General features: G+C 40.9%; 1 protein-coding gene across 3 annotated transcripts; it reads right to left on the reverse strand.

Moving 5' to 3' along the window:
- Positions 1-2,167: 2,167 nt before the first annotated feature.
- Positions 2,168-15,486, reverse strand: MS4A1 (membrane spanning 4-domains A1). 3 transcript variants are annotated; one of them, XM_059404760.1, is made up of 7 exons: positions 15,325-15,486; positions 9,543-9,717; positions 8,980-9,099; positions 6,920-6,976; positions 6,120-6,185; positions 4,859-4,921; positions 2,168-4,005 (listed from the first exon to the last, which is right to left on the reverse strand). In XM_059404760.1, exons 2-7 carry the CDS (start codon positions 9,699-9,701, stop codon positions 3,787-3,789), a joined length of 684 nt encoding a protein of 227 aa, XP_059260743.1. In that variant the 5' UTR covers positions 9,702-9,717; positions 15,325-15,486; the 3' UTR covers positions 2,168-3,786. The 3 variants fall into 3 exon arrangements, with proteins under 3 accessions (XP_059260743.1, XP_059260735.1, XP_059260727.1); XM_059404752.1 differs by having other exon boundaries at positions 4,859-4,960; XM_059404744.1 differs by having other exon boundaries at positions 4,859-4,960; positions 5,949-6,185.
- Positions 15,487-19,652: the final 4,166 nt, after the last annotated feature.

The raw sequence follows: 19,652 nt of genomic DNA on the forward strand, positions 1-19,652 counted from the left end.
TGTTTTTGTTTTTTTTTTTTTTTAAATATCTAGTATCACGTCGTCTGTAAATAGTGATAGTTTTACTTCTTTCTTTCCAGCTTGGGTGTCTTTATTTCTTTTTCTTGCCTAATTTCTGTGGTCTGGAGTTCCAATACCATGTTGAATAAAAGTGGCTAGACAGGCATCCTTATTCCTGATCCTAGAGGAGAAGCTTTCATTTTTTCATTGTTGAGTATGATTTTAGCTGTGGGTTTGTCATATATGGCCTTTATTATGTTGAGGTACATGTTTTCTTACTAACTTTTTTGCTTATCTTTTAATATGTACATTTTTAAATCACCTCTAAAATTTTTGAGGGCTGGGGGCTTCTCTTATCTTTATGTATACCCCTCTGTACTTAATAGTATACCTTACCCATTGTAGGTGCCTGGTGGATGTTTGCTAGTGTCTCTTTCTCCAACCAGACAGTAAGCTCTAAGAGGAGAGATCTCTGCTTATTTTTGCTCAGCAGTAGACTGAGATCACCAGATATTTTTGGATGTATGAATGAATGATTTCTCAGTGATGAGTTTGTGTCTTACTTTAAGATTTTTGTTCTTTCTTGCAGCAGAATGCATACTAGGTAAGAGTAATTTTCTCATAGTAAGTCACCAAGAGAAGAAGTGAGTAAAAGGTAAACATGACTCCAGAGGAAAAGTCTTAAGTTAGCTTTGATTTTGCCACCATATGTTCCTACCATATTCAGTTTATATTGCGTGGTCCTCTTCAGTTCAGAACACACAACAAGTTTTGAATTAAAGGAAACCCCTTTAAGAACTGTAGACTTGGGTTGTTGGGCTGTCTTGGTCAGAAGAGCACACAATTCTTGATATCAAGGTTGTGAGTTTGAGCTCCACATTGGATGTAGAGATTATTTAAATAAATTTAAAAAAAGAATTTTAGATTTAGGAAAATTTCCAATTTAAACCTTCCCCATCAATGTTTTAGATTTTGCATCAAGAATTTAAAGCATATTGCATCTGTGCGTGAACTCATGCTAAGTCAGTGTGAGACTGACATTTCTATTTATTGAATTGTTGACTGTTCTCTTGTCAAAGTGTAAAATTAATTTCCTGGCTTGATGTCATTATTTCCTATGGGCAGACTTGGACAATGCTTGAAGTGTAAAGCCATATTTTGAATAATAAGAGGAAGAAATCTGTATCTTGCTCATGTCTTCTGCAGCTCCAAACATGATTTCAAAAAATAAAAAAATTTTAAAAGGCCCTTAGTACCCAATTATAGAGGAATATTCAATTATTCCATATGGACTCAATGAAGTACTAAGTTGCAACTAAAAATAACTTATGAAAATTATATAACAATAAGAAAAAATATGTATAATATAATACTAAGTATAAAAAGCAGATTTTATAGTGATTGCAACTAGGTACAATTATGTATTACTGTGAACTGGGGTGACCAGCCTGGTTTGCTCTGGGTTTTAGCACTGAGTTCTGCATCTCAGGAAGTCCTTCAGTCCCACACTGGGATGGTCAGTCATCCCATTAGGAACAAATTGCCAAAAGGGATAAATGGGGAGAAATTCTAGCAATTACTTTCATTCTTCTTTAACAATAGATGTTAGTGTTGTCTCACAAGAAGTTACAGGAAGTCAGTAAAAAATAATTATTTGGGATTATAAAAATGAATAAATAGCTATTATGTAACACAATATGCTAATAATTATACTTGAATAAAATATATATATATAACAAAATTCTTAAAGACATAATGGATTTGGAGAGGGATTCTCATATATATATTTCAGAAGTGTGGAAAATAAGATAGAGGTGAGATCTTGTCTTCTTTGAAGGTTTCCACATTAATTGTTTTCCTCTGGGCTGCCACTGCTCTTGTCCATTTCTTCTAGTTTAAGGTGAGAGTGCCTGCCTCATATGTTAGTGGCATTCTGGAGTGCTGAGTGGGAGAAATCTGTTACTCAGTTATTAAATTTTCCATGAAAATTTTCCTCAGGAATATGTGTGTGTAAAAATACCCTGGCATCAATAGTTGATGTCCTGACATCACATACTTCAAACTCAGATTGAGTTTATGTGAATATGAATTTAAAGCTATAGGAGCTTCGCTCATGGGCTGACGTCACAAGAATGGAAAAGACTGGGTAAACACCGTGTTGGAATCATCGGTTTCAGACAAGAATACTTACATAGTTTTATTTATTTAAAGCTAATTTTGAGGACTTTCCATAGACAGAGAAATGTCTCCTCTCTTTTTTTCCTAATCACAGTAAATACCTTCTAATGGTGGTCCCTAAAAAAAAAAGTAGAAATATCACAAGGAGTGGAAATTACTTTGTCTATGTATCTGCCAGAATCTGGCAGTGATTAACATATAGAAAATGCTCAAATGTAAGTGATAGATTATAGTAACATTCTTTCTATGTAGGGCACTAGTATGTCTGAATATAAACAGGAATTGAGAAGTGGGGCAGCTATTGCCCAAGATTTGGCATCATAACTGATTATATTATTTTCAAGCATGATCTTCTTTTTTGAGAATGTCCATAGCACTTAGTGTCTGCATTACATAAGATTACTTACTAACAGCTAAGTATATATTAATGATGTAAGTAGTTTCCCAAATATTGTGAATGTCTAAGTCTTTTTATCCCCAAGGAGTAAGCCTGGATTCCTGACTCTGTATCTCTCTCAACACCTATTTCATGCTGGTTAGAGAGCAGGTGCTCATTAAAACCTGTTGACTTTGCTCAAGTAGTTTATGCAGGCAGTTTGCTTATTTCAAACATCGTAGGATTTGAGTGAGAAGATCTGAGTGTGAAAGAAGGCTCTCAAAACTAGCTGTGACCATGACAAATTACTTTTGCCTTTTTATAAATTAGCCTTTTTGAATTATTTATAAAATATGGATAGGGCCTTTTTTCCCTTGATTATGGAATATCAAATGTAATTATTTGATAACCTACTTTGTGAACTAGAAATTACTTTAGAAATACAACTGTTGATTATCATTTAAGATTGGGGTACTCGTTATGGCATTTTCTTTGATTCTTTCTTTTCTCGCCTATAGACTGAAGGTAGTGCAACCAAGAGCCTAGAACAGGTAGGTAGACAGTGCAACCATGAGCCTAGAACAGGAGTTAGGAAAAGTTAAGACAGATACAGACACGTCCATTTATAAGCTGTGCTGTTTGTACAAAGAAGGGGTTGGGTTTTGGCCACTTAGAGCTTCCCTGATGGGGTGTAGACATTCTAAGAGCAGTGGACACAGTGTCAGCCCCATATAAAGATAGAATAGATCCTTAATGCCCTTCATTATTACTATTTTTTACTTTCCTTAAGAGTAAAAGAGACTTCACAAAATAGGTAGATGTGGAAGGAACTAAAAATAGTTTCAGGATGGCCTGGAGCCCACATTTATCTTTCTCATTAGGGGCAGAGATGGAATTACCACACTGACCACTACTACAAAGCCTTATCCAAGGAAAAGGTTAGTGAGAAATCATGTGGTATATAACACCTAGCCTGCCTTATTCCAATGTAAGTAAGCTGCCCCAAACAGGAAATGTGCCAGCACAGTCACCTGAAATGGCTGTATTCTCTGCATGAGAGAGAGAGAGAGTGCGAGTGTGAGTGAGCTGTGGTCATTCCATGCAAAGGCCAGAGAGACAGCTGGAGGATACTTGCAGAAGGCCTCAGGAAATAGGGGTGGATATGTCTCTTGGAAGCTATGAACACTAGTTTCTAATGCTAAGAAAAGCAAACAGAAAGAAAAAAAAATCATTTAAGGAATGCTGTCATTTTCTATTGGTGAAGGTTCCTGGTCCTGGGGAAGTTCTTGAAAGTTTATTTCCATTTCCTCTTCTTCTTCTTGGACAGGAATAATTTCAATCTCTTCTTCATTCTTTGGCTGGGAAGATACTTCGGTCAGCTCCACCATGTCTTCTGTTGTTTCAATTGGCTGTTCTTTTTTTTCTTCAGCAGCTAACAGGACAACTACATCCTAGGACACAAAATTAAACAAATGTTTCTTGACCTTTACCATTGGCACATTTGTCAACAAACTCTAGGAACATTTATCAAATACTTCCTGGTTTTTATGCTGTTTGTGTTATTTCCTATATGCCTCCAAATACCAGGATTGACTTCCCAGGGGATCAAAGCTCATCTTCAAGGTCGGGAGATATTTGTCACTTTGTCTAGAATGATCACACAGCATTTGGGAAAGAACACTGCAGGAATGGAGAAATTTAGATTCTAGATTTGATTTGCCTTTATTAGCTATAACCTTGGGAAGGTTGTTTTCTCTAGAATCTGTTTTTCTCATCTGTAAAATGAAGGAACTGTGCTTTCTAAATTTTAATCTGATGTTCTGTGGTTCGAAGCAGTTGATCAGTCTGTCACTGGGATATTCACCTCTCCCAATTGTGGAGCCTCTTTCAACCTATTGTTTTGGAAATGGGATTTGATGAAAAGGTGCAGGTGCAGGGGAGGGAATACTGAGAAATTAAGTGGAAGAACCAGTGCTTTTATCAGCCTTCAACCTTGAGCTATCCCACTTTTACACATTAAGTGTGGAATCATTAAGTCAAGATGGGCGCATGGAGTGAAGCAGAACTCAGGATTAGTAAGTGAACGTATTAGAGGACTGTATCCTCTGGCTAACCTTTAGACTTATTTCGAATTTCAAGACACTTCTGCCTCATCAGGTGTTTTCTACTTTCCAGAAATCTGCCAAGACCATTTTTCATGAAGCTTCTAGTCTCAAAGTTATATGAGGTTACATTCTCCATAAATCATTTTTTGTAGACATGATTTCCTAGAGAGTGTTAGTGGATGGGGTGGCTACTACTTACAGATTTAGGTTTGGAGCACAGGTTTTTCCATTCATTCTCAACAATGCCAGCTGTCACAAGTTTCTGGAAGAAGGTAAAAATCATCATCACGGCAAAAATGCCCTGAAGAATGACAGAAAAAACGAGAGCAGAAATATAATAATGAAATAAGGAATATGATTGGTGCTCAATTACTGTTTGCTAAAATTAAATGATTAAAAGGTCAGTTCGTTAGGTGAGTAATGAGCGACCTTGAGAACTACTAGTATCTTTATAACCCTAACCCATTAGCACAACAGCTGGCATGCCACAGATCGCTAATGCATGTTGCTGATAGAAAATAAGGCAGTGGTAATTAGTTGAATCCGTTTTATGTAGGAAAAATTAATCACTGAATCCCAGATTAAGTTGTATCCAGCTTTAGGTGGTATCACGGCGAAGGAAACCTGTCTATACTTGGAAGACGCATTTTCCCCCTTCAAATTCTACACTAAAAACTCATGGAGGCAAAAGATGTTCATAGTAACTTAGGTACTTCTTCAGTGTTCATCTTAATCATCTTAATAATTATTAACCAGTAATAATAATAATAATTAATGTTAGAGTAAACACATAGCACTTTCTGTGTACCAATTTTAAGGGTTTTGTGTATGTTAACTTATTACTCAAAACTACCCTACTGTTTTACCGTTAATTTCCCCATATTACAGCTGAAGAAACTGAGGCAGAATGTGGTTAAAATTCTTTCCCAAAAGCTGTATAGACAATAAGTAGCAGATATCTTGATCCAGAGTTGACACTTGTAATAAAAAGACTAAACTTCTTCCTTGAAACCTGATTTCTGGGGCACATGGGTGGCTCAGTTGGTTAAGAACTGCCTTCTGCTCTGGTCATGATCCCAGGGTCCTGGATTGAGCCCCATGTCAGGCTCCTTGCTCAGCAAGGAGCCTGCTTCTCCCTCTCCCTCTGCCTGCTACTCTGCCTGCTAGTACTCTCTCTTTCTCTTTCTCTCTCTGTCAAATAAATAAATAAAATTAAAACAAACAAACAAAAAACCCACTTAGCACACTAAAAAAAAAAAAAAAAGAAAGAAACCCGATTTCATACTTACCAAGAAAACAGATCGTATGCTGTCACAATATTGTATAGACAGAGAATTTTTGTCAGCGGGATTAGCTGGCTCACAGTTGTGTATGTTAATATATGGCATGGAAACTTTAGCAAGATTCAAATTCTCCATTTTAAAAAAGTGGGAAATGGTAATATTAAATATATCCATTACCAAAAAGATTATTCCAGAAATAGCAGCAAAGAGGCTCAATGAGTTCATTATCATTTTCCCTTTGGCCTGAAATGGAGACATGAAAATTTGTTAATGGGGTTTGATTTCATTTGGGCTGTCAAATCTAGGAAGGAATTCTAGATCTCATCCCTCTGACTCAGAAAGGCAGTACACTTAAATCCTACTAAACCACACTTATCTCAGTGGTTTTAGTGTCCTTGTCACTGCAATGTGACAACCTTCCATCTCTAACTTGTGTTCCTTCCTTGGACTTCCCCATCTCAATTTACCCCTTCACATCCAATTAGTTTATGAGAGAAAATTCTAGGATTCATCCTAAATTCTTTTATTTTGTACCTTTGAACTTCCTTTCACTGCCACTGCCACTGCCAACATCCTGGTAGGCATTCAGTAAATATCGGTTAAGTAAGTGAATATAAGTAGTATTCAGATTATATCTGTCTGCATAGGATGGTAGAGGGAAGGAGGGAACCATCACATGAAGTGAGGTGGTTCTGTGAATGTAGGGAGGGAAGGAGCAGATAGAGCCCTCTGGGTCTGTACCAACAAGTGGAAACCAACAGTGGCAAGAACACTGCCACCAACTCCCTGCTGACACAGGTTGTGTAGGTCTCATTTCCAGGTTTATCATGAATAACATCTCAGCAGCTTTCTTTTGCTTTTGGGGACTGAGAACGCAGTACTACTTTGATCCCAAAGGTCTTTAAGGGTTTTTTGTTTTCCATTGAGAAAGTAGGTATTTCTCTGATGTGGGGAAAGAAGGACATAGGATTACTTGCCAAACTCTGCCTGGAGTTTTTGTCCGCTGCAGCCAGGAGTGATCCAGAAATGATATACTGTGAAAAAAGAGATGGTGGGTGGGGAAGGCATGGGCAACATGGGAGAAGAGGGAGAGAGGCAGAGAGGGAGGTCACTTTTCACAATGAGAACTGGTTGTAAAAAAGCTATCCGCATTTCCAACCACCTTCATTAAACTGTCAAGCCATTTTTGTAGTGTTCATTCATTTTTCAGCAGTCACATTTCTCCTTTATTCATGCTCAACTATATTCATTCTATGCCTTTTATTCAACTAACTGGGGGAGCTGTGATAGGAATAAAGTAAGACCAGAGGCAAAACGCATGCTTTCAGGTCAGTGAATACTAACAACTGTGAATTTGGTAGTTTTATTTTTATTTTTAGCTCTTTTTTCCCCCCCAAATTTGTGGAATTTCTCCTTGGAGTTTACAGTGATTTAAGTGACTTTGATGCCAATGAAGAGTGAATCAGTATGGAAGGAAAGACTTGGCCTGAAGGCCATAGGCACTCCGTGAAAATGTTGGCTGCTACCGGAAGTGATGGCAATTATTTCTCATCCTTCTGTCTACCGTGCAGGCCATAAAATGGAGGAAACTCTTGTTTTAATTGATCTCTCTTTGTTCTGAAACTTTCAATTCTGGGCATATCTTTATAGTAGCAACTATGGAAGTGTAATGATGTTATAAACATGGCTGCCCCATACCACACCCAGACAAGGTTAGAAGCTTGGAAAACATGTACATGAAATGGCCATAAGAATTGCTGCTCTGGAAGATATGAATAGAAACTTCTCCAATGAAGACATACAAATGGCTATCAGACACATGAAAAAATGTTCATCATCACTAGCCATCAGGGAGATTCAAATTAAAACCGCATTGAGATACCACCTTATACCACTTAGAATGGCCAAAATTAGCAAGACAGGAAACAACATGTGTTGGAGGGGATGTGGAGAAAGGGGAACCCTCTTCCACTGTTGGTGGGAATGCAGCCACTTTGGAGAACAGTATGGAGATTCTTCAAGAAATTAAAAATAGAGCTTCCCTATGACCCTGCCATTGCACTGCTGGGTATTTACCCCAAAGATACAGATGGAGTGAAAAGAAGGGCCATCTGTACCCCAATGTTTAGAGCAGCAATGGCCATGGTCGCAAAACTGTGGAAAGAACCAAGATGCCCTTCAACGGATGAATGGATAAGGAAGATGTGGTCCATATACACTATGGAGTATTATGCCTCCATCAGAAAGGATGAATACCCAACTTTTGTAGCAACATGGACGGGACTGGAAGAGATTATGCTGAGTGAAATAAGTCAAGCAGAGAGAGTCAATTATCATATGGTTTCACTTATTTGTGGAGCATAACAAATGACATGGAGGACAAGGGGTGTTAGAGAGGAGAAGGGAGTTGAGGGAAATTGGAAGGGGAGATGAACCATGAGAGACTCTGGACTCTGAAAAACAATCTGCGGGTTTTGAAGGGGCGGGGGTGGGAGGTTGGGGGAATCAGGTGGTGGGTATTAGAGAGGGCACGTCTTGTATGGAGCACTGGGTATGGTGCAAAAACAATGAATACTGTTATGCTGAAAATAAATTAAAAAAAAAATTGCTGCTCTGCTGTTAAGCCAGAGGAGATTCATCTGGGATGGGACTAATTTTACCATCTATGATGATAACTACACAGAATTGTAGGAGGAAGGACCAGGTGGGAGGGAATGGAATGTCCCCATGTTTTCCTGCTTTCTGAAACACCCAACTGTACAGTTCAAATGTTTAGTGCCTTCTCCCCCATCTCCATATTGATTTTGGAGAGGTCCAACTTTGGACAATCTTCCTTCCCTGTGTAGATCCTGGTAGGGCATCTCTCTCTGAATTTCCTTGAAGTGTGACCACTGACTTCCAATGGGATTTATGCTCAGTTTAGTCAACCTCTCTTTCCACTAAATTACTTTAGCTTCATAACCTATTTCCCAGCCATATACTTTCCTTAACCTTTTTGTCTGCATCACTTCCTAAATGTTTTTTAGTTTTTACTCACCATAACGCCTCCCCAGAAAGGATACCACAGAGTTATACAGATAGGTGCATAGACATCTGTGTGAATCATCAGGAGACCGCCTAGGGCAAGGTGGAAGAGCCCATTCATAATCTGGACAGCCTGGAGAGAGAGAGAATGGGGGCACTGATGATGAACTGAAGTCATCACCAAGTCGGAAAACAAAGGTAAGGCAGGAAGCCCTGGCTCCTGACTTGGGGTTGCATAAAGTGTCTAAAGGAAGTGGTGAAGGTGCCAAAACCCTTTGTAGTTTAGATCCATTTTACCCACCACCTGGGTCATTTCCAAGGAGAATATGTCTGAGATGCTGGTGACACACTTGGGTGGGAAACCCCTAAATATGCAAACCACAAAGTCAAAAGGAGATAGATCACTGTGGTAACTTCTCTGCACATCCCTGATTTGGCATATTGTGTCAGATATAAAGAACACCTTGGGTTAGATCAAATACTTTTAGTTGGGTTGCATTCTCTACCTGGCCTATAGCATCTGTTTTTGTGGGCCAGAGAGTCTCTGGGATACAGAATGGAGTGCAGTTGACTTACCCCCATTGTTTTTGATTCCCTCATGAAGAAGTTTTGTGTAGGGCCCACCACTGAAGTCATCCTTTTGGGAATTATTTTTTGAATAGGATGCATGGCAGTAGGGCCTTTCATAGGATCTGCTTGAAAAATTCCACTCATTGAATTTCTGGATGTTGTCATTTCACCCTCAGAATTCCTAAAAATAAAACAAATAATAAAATGGGGGGAGAGAGAGAGAAAATAGGATTTTTAGCGTCTTTGAACTTGTCTCATGCACCTGAATACTTTTCTCCATATTTTTTCCATGAGTCTCATGTAAAGCACACCTTCCCAGTGGCTTTGGGTCTGAGGCAAAGCCTACTATTATGTTTGAAGACAGGATCTGAAGGGCATCTCAGGCAAGGACCTGTGGGCCCAGGGATCCCTGCCAGGATTCTTGACAATGATGTTTGGGGCACACTTTGTCACTGTAGAGAAATCCATGCTCATCTGTCTGCATGTCCTGTATGTTTCACATGTCTGGAAGCTTTTCTTACACCCTCATATTGGAAAATGTGTTTCGTCAGTGACTTGTCCTTGTCCTTTTGCTTATCTGCTTTTGTCCATTGGCATCATGAAGGAGTATACTAAGGACTGTCCTTAGGGTCCGTAGAAGCTGATTCTAGTCTTCCTCTGCCACCAACTCTGCAACCTCAAGTTAATCACTTTAAGGAGGCTCTCTAAGGTTGTATATTAAGACTGTAGCCTCCTGAGATGGGTTGCTGAGGTTGAAATTGTGATTATGCTATTTGCTGTGAAACTACAGGTAAGTTCTTTGAATTCTCTGGGCCTCAGGTTTTTCAACTATAAAATGGGCATAATAATTCTTGTCTTATAGAATAGGGTTTCTGTAATACTTAGACTGATGGTCTGTGCATGAATAATGTCTTCTCTTTCAGGTGTAGCTCAAATGTCAACTCCTCAGAAGACCTTACTCGAATTCTCAGTCCATAGTGATCTTGCACAGCATCCCAGTTTTTTGCTTCTTGGCACTTACCACTATGGGGAATCCCCTCGATTGTTTGCTTGCTTGTTTATTGGCAGTCTCTCCCCACTAGAATATAAATCCCATCAAAGCAGAGACCTTATCCCTCTTGTTATGTGGATTGAATAGTTCTTAACACAGTGGAGGAAATAAATGTGTATAAAGCACCCAAGTCTGAATAATTACTACCTCTTTTGTTGCTCTGCTAGTGCTTAGTATTACTGCCTTCAGGAGCATTAGTTTCTGTTTTTCCCATTGGAAAAATGAGACCCAGTACCCTTGTCACAGACACGTTGTGAGAAATAAGGAAGTCCGCATATGAAAGTGCCTCGTACAGGGGAAGAGAGTAGGAAGTGCGGTCTGTTCTTAGAATTCATTGTTATTCATTTCTGAAGTTAGTGATTATTACCAAGACTCTTTCCAGTTCTCATGTTGTAAGACTGTTCAACTTTTTTCATCTTGTGCTTCCCTTTGGCATTTATTTGTTTATGTCAATTACTTACATGAATTCTATTGGGTCTTTCCTGGGCCCTGGGAATCTCTCTTTAGGGACATATCTTTGGTGTCATCTGACAAAGCCAGCTGGCTGCCTGCAGGTGTGCTGTGGGACAGGGGCCTGGGAGTCGCCCAGCCCTCATGTTTGCACCCACTCTATAATGACAAAGATTTCATATCTGGAGTTCATTTAAGCCTCACAGAGTGGACAAAGAACGAATTTCTACAAAATCCTATTTTGTAGAAAAGATGACATGGACATGGAATAGTTAGGCCACTTGTTCCCAGTTACATGACTCCTGGAGACTGAGACTGAGGGCTTGGACCTATCTAACGAGGTATCTGCGGCTGCTTTGGACCCTGTGCAGAACACAGGTTCAGCCCTTCACTTAGGAGCCTCTCCCCTCTTCAGATGGATGTGTTATTTGGATGCCTAGAAAGCAATTGAAAACAGAATGTTAGTCAGGACCATGGGATGAAGGGAAGAGAGGGGTCTTTGACTGGGTGCTTTGCACTTGCTTTTGCTTCACCTCTCAATTATCAAGTGTCATGTGGTCTTGGAGGTTTGGTGCTTTGCACCACAAACCACCCAACGAGATCACTGACGAAAAGGAATGTATTAATATAGCCCATGAAGGAGTTTACAGACTGATTCTTATCACCAGGCAGAGTTTTTGGAGCTGGTTAGAACCTCAGAAACCATTCTGTTCATTTGACAAATGAGGAAGCTGCCGCCCAGGGATGGGCTGTGGTTTGTTGCCGACTTTGCACTCAGAGACAGCTGAACCAGGAGGCAGTCATCGTGGCCCTGAGGCTGTGCTCTTTCTGCTGCCTTGTGGCCAGACTGCGTAGTTCAGCAGTTGACTGAGCATGCTCTGCATACCTGGGATGTCTTGCATCTAGTGCCAGGCCACCCAACGCCTGCCTTACTCAGGAGGCATTTGTCTTTTCTGCAGATGGGGAGGTGCAGGCCCAGAGAGGTTAATTTTCCCATGGGTAGGAAGGGAATAAGCTGGAATCCCCACTCTCCTCTCCAGAGGGCTCTTTTTAAGTGATGACAACTTCAAGAGCAAAGGTCATCAATTCTCTGGACAGAAGGATATAACTGGGGGCGCCTGGGTGGCTCAGTGGGTTAAGCCGCTGCCTTCGGCTCAGGTCATGATCTCAGAGTCCTGGGATCGAGTCCCGCATCGGGCTCTCTGCTCAGCAGAGAGCCTGCTTTCCTCTCTCTCTCTGCCTGCCTCTCCATCTACTTGTGATTTCTCTCTGTCAAATAAATAAATAAAATCTTTAAAAAAAGAAAAAAGAAGTATATAACTGGATTAGTGTTGTTTTAATTTCTCCTTATTTTTCAACTGTCGGATGCTATGTCTGTATTATTGGTGAGATAAACCTCCTATAAAAGCAGGTCCTACTGGGGTGTGTCTGCAGTGGCTAGTGGCAGAAATGACCATAGGGGAGAAATATTTTATTTCGCTGTTAAAATTGATGTCTCACTACGGCAACTCTATTTCCACGAGGGCTTCGACACATATTACTGTAAAATATTTTATAAACAAAAACATACCCATTTTGATATGCTACTTCATTTTTTATGGAAATCATCTCCTAAAATATACACATATTTTTGTGCCAGGGCATTGTAGACTAGGTAATAAAATTTTTACTATATGGGAATATATAAAGTTAGAGCATGTACTCCTGAGGATATCATAGATTCCTGCAACTTTGCCCTATCATTATTTTTTACTGTTCACCATGACTTGAACAATGCCCAACACGCAGTTGAGCTTGAAGCCTAGTTGGTACCAGGCACATTGGTCAAAATGTGATCACAGTCAGGTTTTGTTTTCACTGAGCTATATTACCATCCGGGTTCCGCTGATCAGGCACTGCCCCATTTTATCACAGTGACTTCTGCAAATCTTTTTTTTTTTTTTTTTGGTTTTTAAAAGGCACCACTATTTCTGTGTGCATCCGCTGCTGAAAATCTCACAGCCTTTATGGGTTTTGGTTCAAATAATGACTTTTAGGTCCACTAATTACATCATTTAATGAGAAGTTCAAAGCTGCATAGATTTTGTCACCTCAACTTCCTCCTTTGTCACTCAAAATAGTTCTGCATTTTTATCCTTTCTGGCCTCATGCATGCATTCTCTCTGAGGAAGCATGTTCTGACTTCCTTTCCCTCTGCCTGTGCTCCTCAGCCCAGCTCCTTCTGCCGGGACGTCAGTCCCTCAGAGAAAGTGGTTCTTGTATCTTCAGTCTTTATTTGTGGTCCTGTACCACAGAAAGTGCTCGTCCCGGCGCTGTTGCTCGCCGCTTTTGTCATCTCACTATTCAAAGGATGCTTGAGAACATGAGATGATTTGCAATTTATAATGTACTAAACAAACAATAATGATTATTATTGGAAACCTGTGGACGATTAAAATGTGCTGCAGTGTCCCCATTCCCAAAACCTCTTCCTTCAATCTGGCGATGTCCCCAGCCCCTGCCTAGTGCCTGCCTTACCTAAGCCTGCTTCTTCCAAGCTCCTCATTCTACTCTGTTCCTCTATTTCCTCACCACCCACTTGCTCTCCGGGCTTCACTGCTGGCTGCTGCCAGAGCCACTCCCCTGAGGCCGCTCTGTCCGAGGCCTGTGCTGCAGAGTCTGTGGTCCTCCCTCTGGCATGACCGCTCAGATGACTTTACTTCTGTTCCCCTGTCCCCTAACTTAAAAAAGCAGGAGCCATGTTTCTCTCCAGCTCCTTCATCTCTGTGTTCAGTCAGTGGCCAAGTCCTGCCACTTCTTCCTCTGTAGAGTATCTTATCTTGTGTGCGGACCTTGTCTAGGTCCAACGTCACCTGATGAGTTTGAGTCTCATTTCCTTTCCCGGTTTAGCCCCCAAATCCTACTCTTCTGCCTTTGGTCTTTCTCTTGTCTGATTCATCTTCTGTAGGGATGCTAGATCCGGCCCTGAATCACCACTTGAAGGCCTGCTCATCCTGAGCTTGAACTCTTTGTCTGGGCTGTGACTGCCTCCTGGGGAAACCCATATATGGCCCCCCATGGCCTTCATAGTGCAGCTCTACAACCCTTCTGGAGCTGCCCCTCATCGCTCCCTGCTGGAACCACTGATCTGGACACATCTCCTGCTTTCTTCTTGGAACCCTGTCCACATTGAAATGATCCCCTCCAGCCCCTCCATGGCCAAACTCCCGATTAGACACATCACCTAAGACTGCCAGGCATGACTTCTGCAAAGCCCCCAGCTCTCTGCATTCTTTCCTTGTTACCAACTGTTTTCTTTCTCATGAGCTAATACTGTAACTCCTCTAATGGGGTGTACATTTCTTAACATATGTCCTGCTAGGGTTAGATAGAGAACCTGTTTCCTGTGTGTACTGTGAGCTCAATAAATGTTAAACTGAGCTTCTTCCTCAGGGAAGATTTACATATAAATCCTCAGATGCTGGACCAAAAGGTGATCATTTCATCTTACTTGATGATCTGCGAGATCAAGCCATTTTTTGGGAAATAGGAAAGGCAATCACATTATATACTGGTTTTAAGAAACAATAATGACGTGGCTAAAACTCATCTTGGTGGCCCTTCTTTAAGTCTTCCTCATCTGCCGTGCCCACTCTCACTGTAGACTTCTGTGATAGATTTGAGGTAGGATTTTTGTGTTGAGTTTGATGGCCTCCCAGTGCCCTCCAGAAAATGTTACCCTGTGGTGTTTAAGAACATCTCAGAGTATTCACATCTAGCAGGGTATCTTTGGAGACAAAGGCATTCAAAACAAGAGAAGTTGAAATATTTTCATGGTAGCCATGGCTGATTATGTTCTTCTTTAGAACCAGGTAGTTCTAAGAGCTTTAGGATTTTAGCTCATGTAATCTTATATAAAGCAGTGGGTAGTACCATTGCTCCCATCTTACAGGTGAGCAAACCAAGATAGGTAGAGGTTTGTAACTTGCTATAGGCTTATAGGTGGTGGAGCTCCGGTTTGAGCCCAGGAGCTCAGTAACCACGCTCTTGTCTACATGCTGCAATCTGCTGTTTTTGTAGACTGGTTCCTAGTTCATTGACCAGGCTTTCTCTTGAGAGAGGGAGTGGTTAAGGGAGTGGGTGGGCAGCAAGCTCTGGTACCCCTCCTCAGATTGTGACAACCAGAAAATCCTGACCAGGGAAACCCATGAGTGAAAGCCGAGCATCTCTAGTCTCCAAAACCATCCAACGCTTTACCCATCACTCCCTCCCTTTCAGTCGCTTAAACAAAGAAAACTGGTTCCTTACCTGAGTGTCCAAGGCCTTAGGCGTGTGGCTGATTCAGATGCTTGCTGCTGAGTTCACTTCCACTGCTGGTGTCTCACGTACACAGGGGTGAGTGACATAAGGCAGGTCTGGGGCCTCTCATAGATACCAGGTGACAGGAAATCAGTGGCTTCTGCTACCTTAGCCTTTGCCCCAATCACTTTGGTTTAATGCACACTGACCAGAGCCAAAGGATATACAAAAAAGTTTCTGCCTTACCAGGAGGTTTCACTTCTTGAAAAGGACCCCCGGGGATTGCCTGGTGTACTTTACGCTACCTTAATTAGAAGAACTTTGCAGTCTCCACCCTGTAAGCAGGTGTGGATGATGGGTCCCCAAGGGCAAGAAGAGCCCTAGAAATTCTCTAAAGATGGGCTGTTAGGACTTTTACCTTTTTACTTCACTTTTAGGAGTGAGTAGGTGGGAAGAAGGCGTCTAAGCAGAGAGATTCAGGAATCACTAAGCCCGGACGTTTGGGAGCATTGTAGGTAATATTGTCCATGTTTACCCACACTTAAGGTTCTAGTGGGGCCATGTATGTCTTGTGTGGGATTTACTGGAAATGACCTAAAAGTATGCCTTAGTGCTGTAGAATATATCCTCAGAAGCTCGAGGCAAGAATTCCATGTTTTGGGATGCAAACTGAAGGAGCCCTTCTACTTACAACACCTGCCCTTTCCTTCCATCTGTCTAGTTTCCTTGTGTCCCCTCTCTTTCCAGTCTGGCCTGGAGCTATGCCACTGCTAGATCAAGTGAGGGAATGGAGGAAGCCAGTAGCCAGGAAAGCGTAAATATGTGGGAAAGGAATCAAAGTAAGTTTTGCCCAGAGATATTGTTTTCCCTGCCCCCACTATATACAACTACTGTGTTCATATGTTGGATTTTTCATTGCTTTTAATTTCCTTGTCCTTTATTTCATTAGAGACCCAAGGCTGTAATTAGGTAATTGTTTGCCTGATCCAAAAAGCTGCTTTCCCATCTCCCTCCCTCCTTCTATCCCTCTCTCTTCCCAGCTTTTCTCTCCCCCACCTCCTTACTCTGCTCCTCTCTGCAGTGGTTTGGATTAGAGGGTTAGAGCCAATGACTTGCTGTCATCAAGGATCCATGGTCAAAAGGCATGCGGTCACCTCTCGTAAATTTTAAAGAAGAGTGGAAACACGAGATCTGCCATCTGTTGAAGCTTCAGTTCATCTGCTAGAGTCCTTGAATGTTGGTGCCAGGGGTCATAATTGCAGGAGATCTGAGCTCTGGGTGATTGTGAGGCTTGAAGTTGGGAGTCCAGGATGATGGGTGCTCACGGGAATGTAGTTGGCATGGAAATTTGGCACATGCCTGGCTGGCATCAGTGAGGCTTGGACTGGGCTCACACAACCTGAGTTTTCATATCCTTTTCTCTGTGTAAGCCCTGTTTTTCCAAGTCTCCCTCAGAGTATTTGCTACTCTGTTTTTTGTGCCAGTGAGATTAGTTAGATAGCTCTTGGGTGATTCCTCCTGAATAAACTTGAATTTGAATCTATATAAACAAACTTTCACTCTGTCTTTGCTGGTTTGGATTGACTGTGTTGAAACCCCCATTGTAGTCTGGATTTGTCAGTTAGCACTCCCTGTGTTCCATATTTTTTTTTTCTCTGTAACATTTGAGGATATTAGGTAAAACATTTACACATTTAAAATTCCTCTCCCCTCTTGTCATTACCCTGTGGCCCTGTTGCTTGTAGACGATGATCTCTTAGAGTGTACACAAAAGTTTATTAACTGAACTTTTAGTTCATATTTACCTTCCTTTTATTCCCCTTAGCTCCTAACACTCCTTTTGTTGTTGTTGTTGTTTTGTTGTTTTGGTGTATTCATTATTTTTGCACCACACCCAGTGCTCCATGCAATACGTGCCCTCTTTAATACCCACCACCTGGTTCCCCCAACCTCCCACCGCCCCCCGCCACTTCAAACCCCTCATATTGTTTTTCAGAGTCCATAGTCTCTCATGGTTCACCTCCCCTTCCAATTTCTCCCAACTCCCTTCTCCTCTCTAACTCCCCATGTCCTCCATGCTATTTGTTATGCTCCACAAATAAGTGAAACCATAGGCAAATAAAATGAGCCAAGCACTTACTTCTGTGCCAAGCACTTTCCATTTAATACCTATAGCATCAATTCCATTTTGTAATCGTGGGCACTAGTGATCAGGAAATGAGGGAAACTGGCTGCAGAAATGATAAAGTGATGTTTAGAAAGCAAGAAAACCTCAGCTTTACATTTATAAGAAAACATACCATTCACTGTGTGATTTTTAAGTTCCAGGCACTGATTAAGATAGTTCACGTTTCATTTAAGGTTCATGGCAAACCCATTAGGTAGGTATTATTGCATTTTAGTCTAAGAATTTAAAGCTCACAAAAGTTAAATAACTTGCAAAGCCACTAAACTTTCAGTTGCAAAACTAACATTTAGACCTAGGTCTAACTTAAAAGCCCTTACCGTTAGGTGATGGGGATTCTCACCCTTAAATATCCCCACACTTCTCAGCCTCACTCAGGTGCCAGATATTTTTCATCAGAATATAATTCCACTGGAAAAATTTTTTAAAATAGATATTTTTCATTAGAATCTCACTCCCCTGCCTCCTACCCTCACATGTGTACCCATAGGCCTTTCTCCTTCCAGCTTACGGCAGAAATGAAAACCTGATAGTTTATCTCTTTGCATATGCTAAGTGTTTTCTATGCCAAAAGAAGCACAGGATAATGAGATTTGGAGTTAAGCATGTTGACTCAAATCCTGGTTCTAAATCCCTACTTCCTTTTGTGGTCTCAGAAAGATCGACCACTTTGAGCTTGAGTTTTCATGTCTGTGACACAGGCTGGATGTACCTGCCTCAGAGGGCAGTCATGACAGCTGGGATGACAGAAGGAAGATCCCTAATACTTAGCAGGTGGTTCAGTCAGCAGAAGGAAACGTACTGTAAGGTAGCCATCTCCCTGTGCGGCCTGGGAATCTCCCAGAGTCCGTGAGGCTCTCTTAGGGTGTCTGTGACCTCAAAACAGCTCTTCTAATAATACCAGAACTTTAGTTCCCCTTTCCACAAGTTTACAGCAGTCATCTCCACAGGCTACAGAACACGAGCTGTCACATCAGACTGAATGCAAAAGCAGTTACCAGAATCTTGTGGCTTCTGTTACACTCGAGAGAAGCTCTGCATTGGAATCCCCTAGAGATCTTTAAAAACTATTGATGCCAGGCTCTCACCACGTTCTTTTTTAAAATTTATTTTTATGTTTTATTATGTTCAATTAACCAGCACATAGTAAGTACATCATGAGTTTTTTGTTGTAGTGTTTAACGATTGATTTTGCATGTAACACCCAGTGCTCATCCCAGAACGTTTCCTCCTTAATACCCATCACCCAGTTACCCCATCGCTCCACTCTTCTGTAACTCTCAGCACATTCTGATTTAACTGCTGTAGGGTGGTGTCTGGTACATTTGGAGGTGGGGGGTGGGTTATTAAATTTCCTCCGGTGATTTGAATGTGCAGTAAAGTTAAATTGGCCTTTGTTTTTCAATGGGTATAAAGTTTTTGTTATGCAAGATGAGTAAGTTCTAGAGATCTACTGTACAACAGAGTACTTAGTTACTACTACAGAATTGTACACTTTAAAATATGTTACGAAGATAGATCTCATTTAAGTGTTCTCATGAAAAAACGAAAAAGCAAAATCCCACAAAAGAGCACAAGAAAATTTTGGAGCTGATGGATATGCTCAGTTATGGTGCTGGCCATCAGGGGAGTACATATACATTAAATGTGTGCGTTTGTTTGTAAAGAAACCATAATTAAAAACAACTAAAAATAAAAAGAATGTTAAGCAAGCTACAAAAAGAGATTTATAAAACCATGTATCAGTGCCACTCTTCACACTCATATTTTTTTATTTTGGAAAATAACTGTTATGTTAATAAAAGTTTACTTGTATTAATGTGTAATGAAACTTCAATAATTTTTTTGTGTGTAAAGGGGTTCTGAGACCAAGAGTCTAAGAGACATTGGTATGCTGTTGTAGGGATTAAGACCCTGGAATCTAGAGCCAGACTTGCCTGTTGACATCATGGCTCTGCCATTGTAGGCTTTGTCACCTGGGGCACTTTGCTTACCTTCTCTAGGCTTCAGCTTCCTTGTCCATGAACTGTGTATAGTAATAAAATTTACCTCTTAGACTTTTTGTGAGGTTCGGTGAGTCACACACAAAAAACACTTAACACAGTACCTGGAACGTTATAGTGGCTTTAACCAATATATGCCCTCCTTGTTA

This window comes from Mustela nigripes, chromosome 1, assembly GCF_022355385.1.
Source record: "Mustela nigripes isolate SB6536 chromosome 1, MUSNIG.SB6536, whole genome shotgun sequence".
NCBI lineage: Eukaryota > Metazoa > Chordata > Mammalia > Carnivora > Mustelidae > Mustela > Mustela nigripes.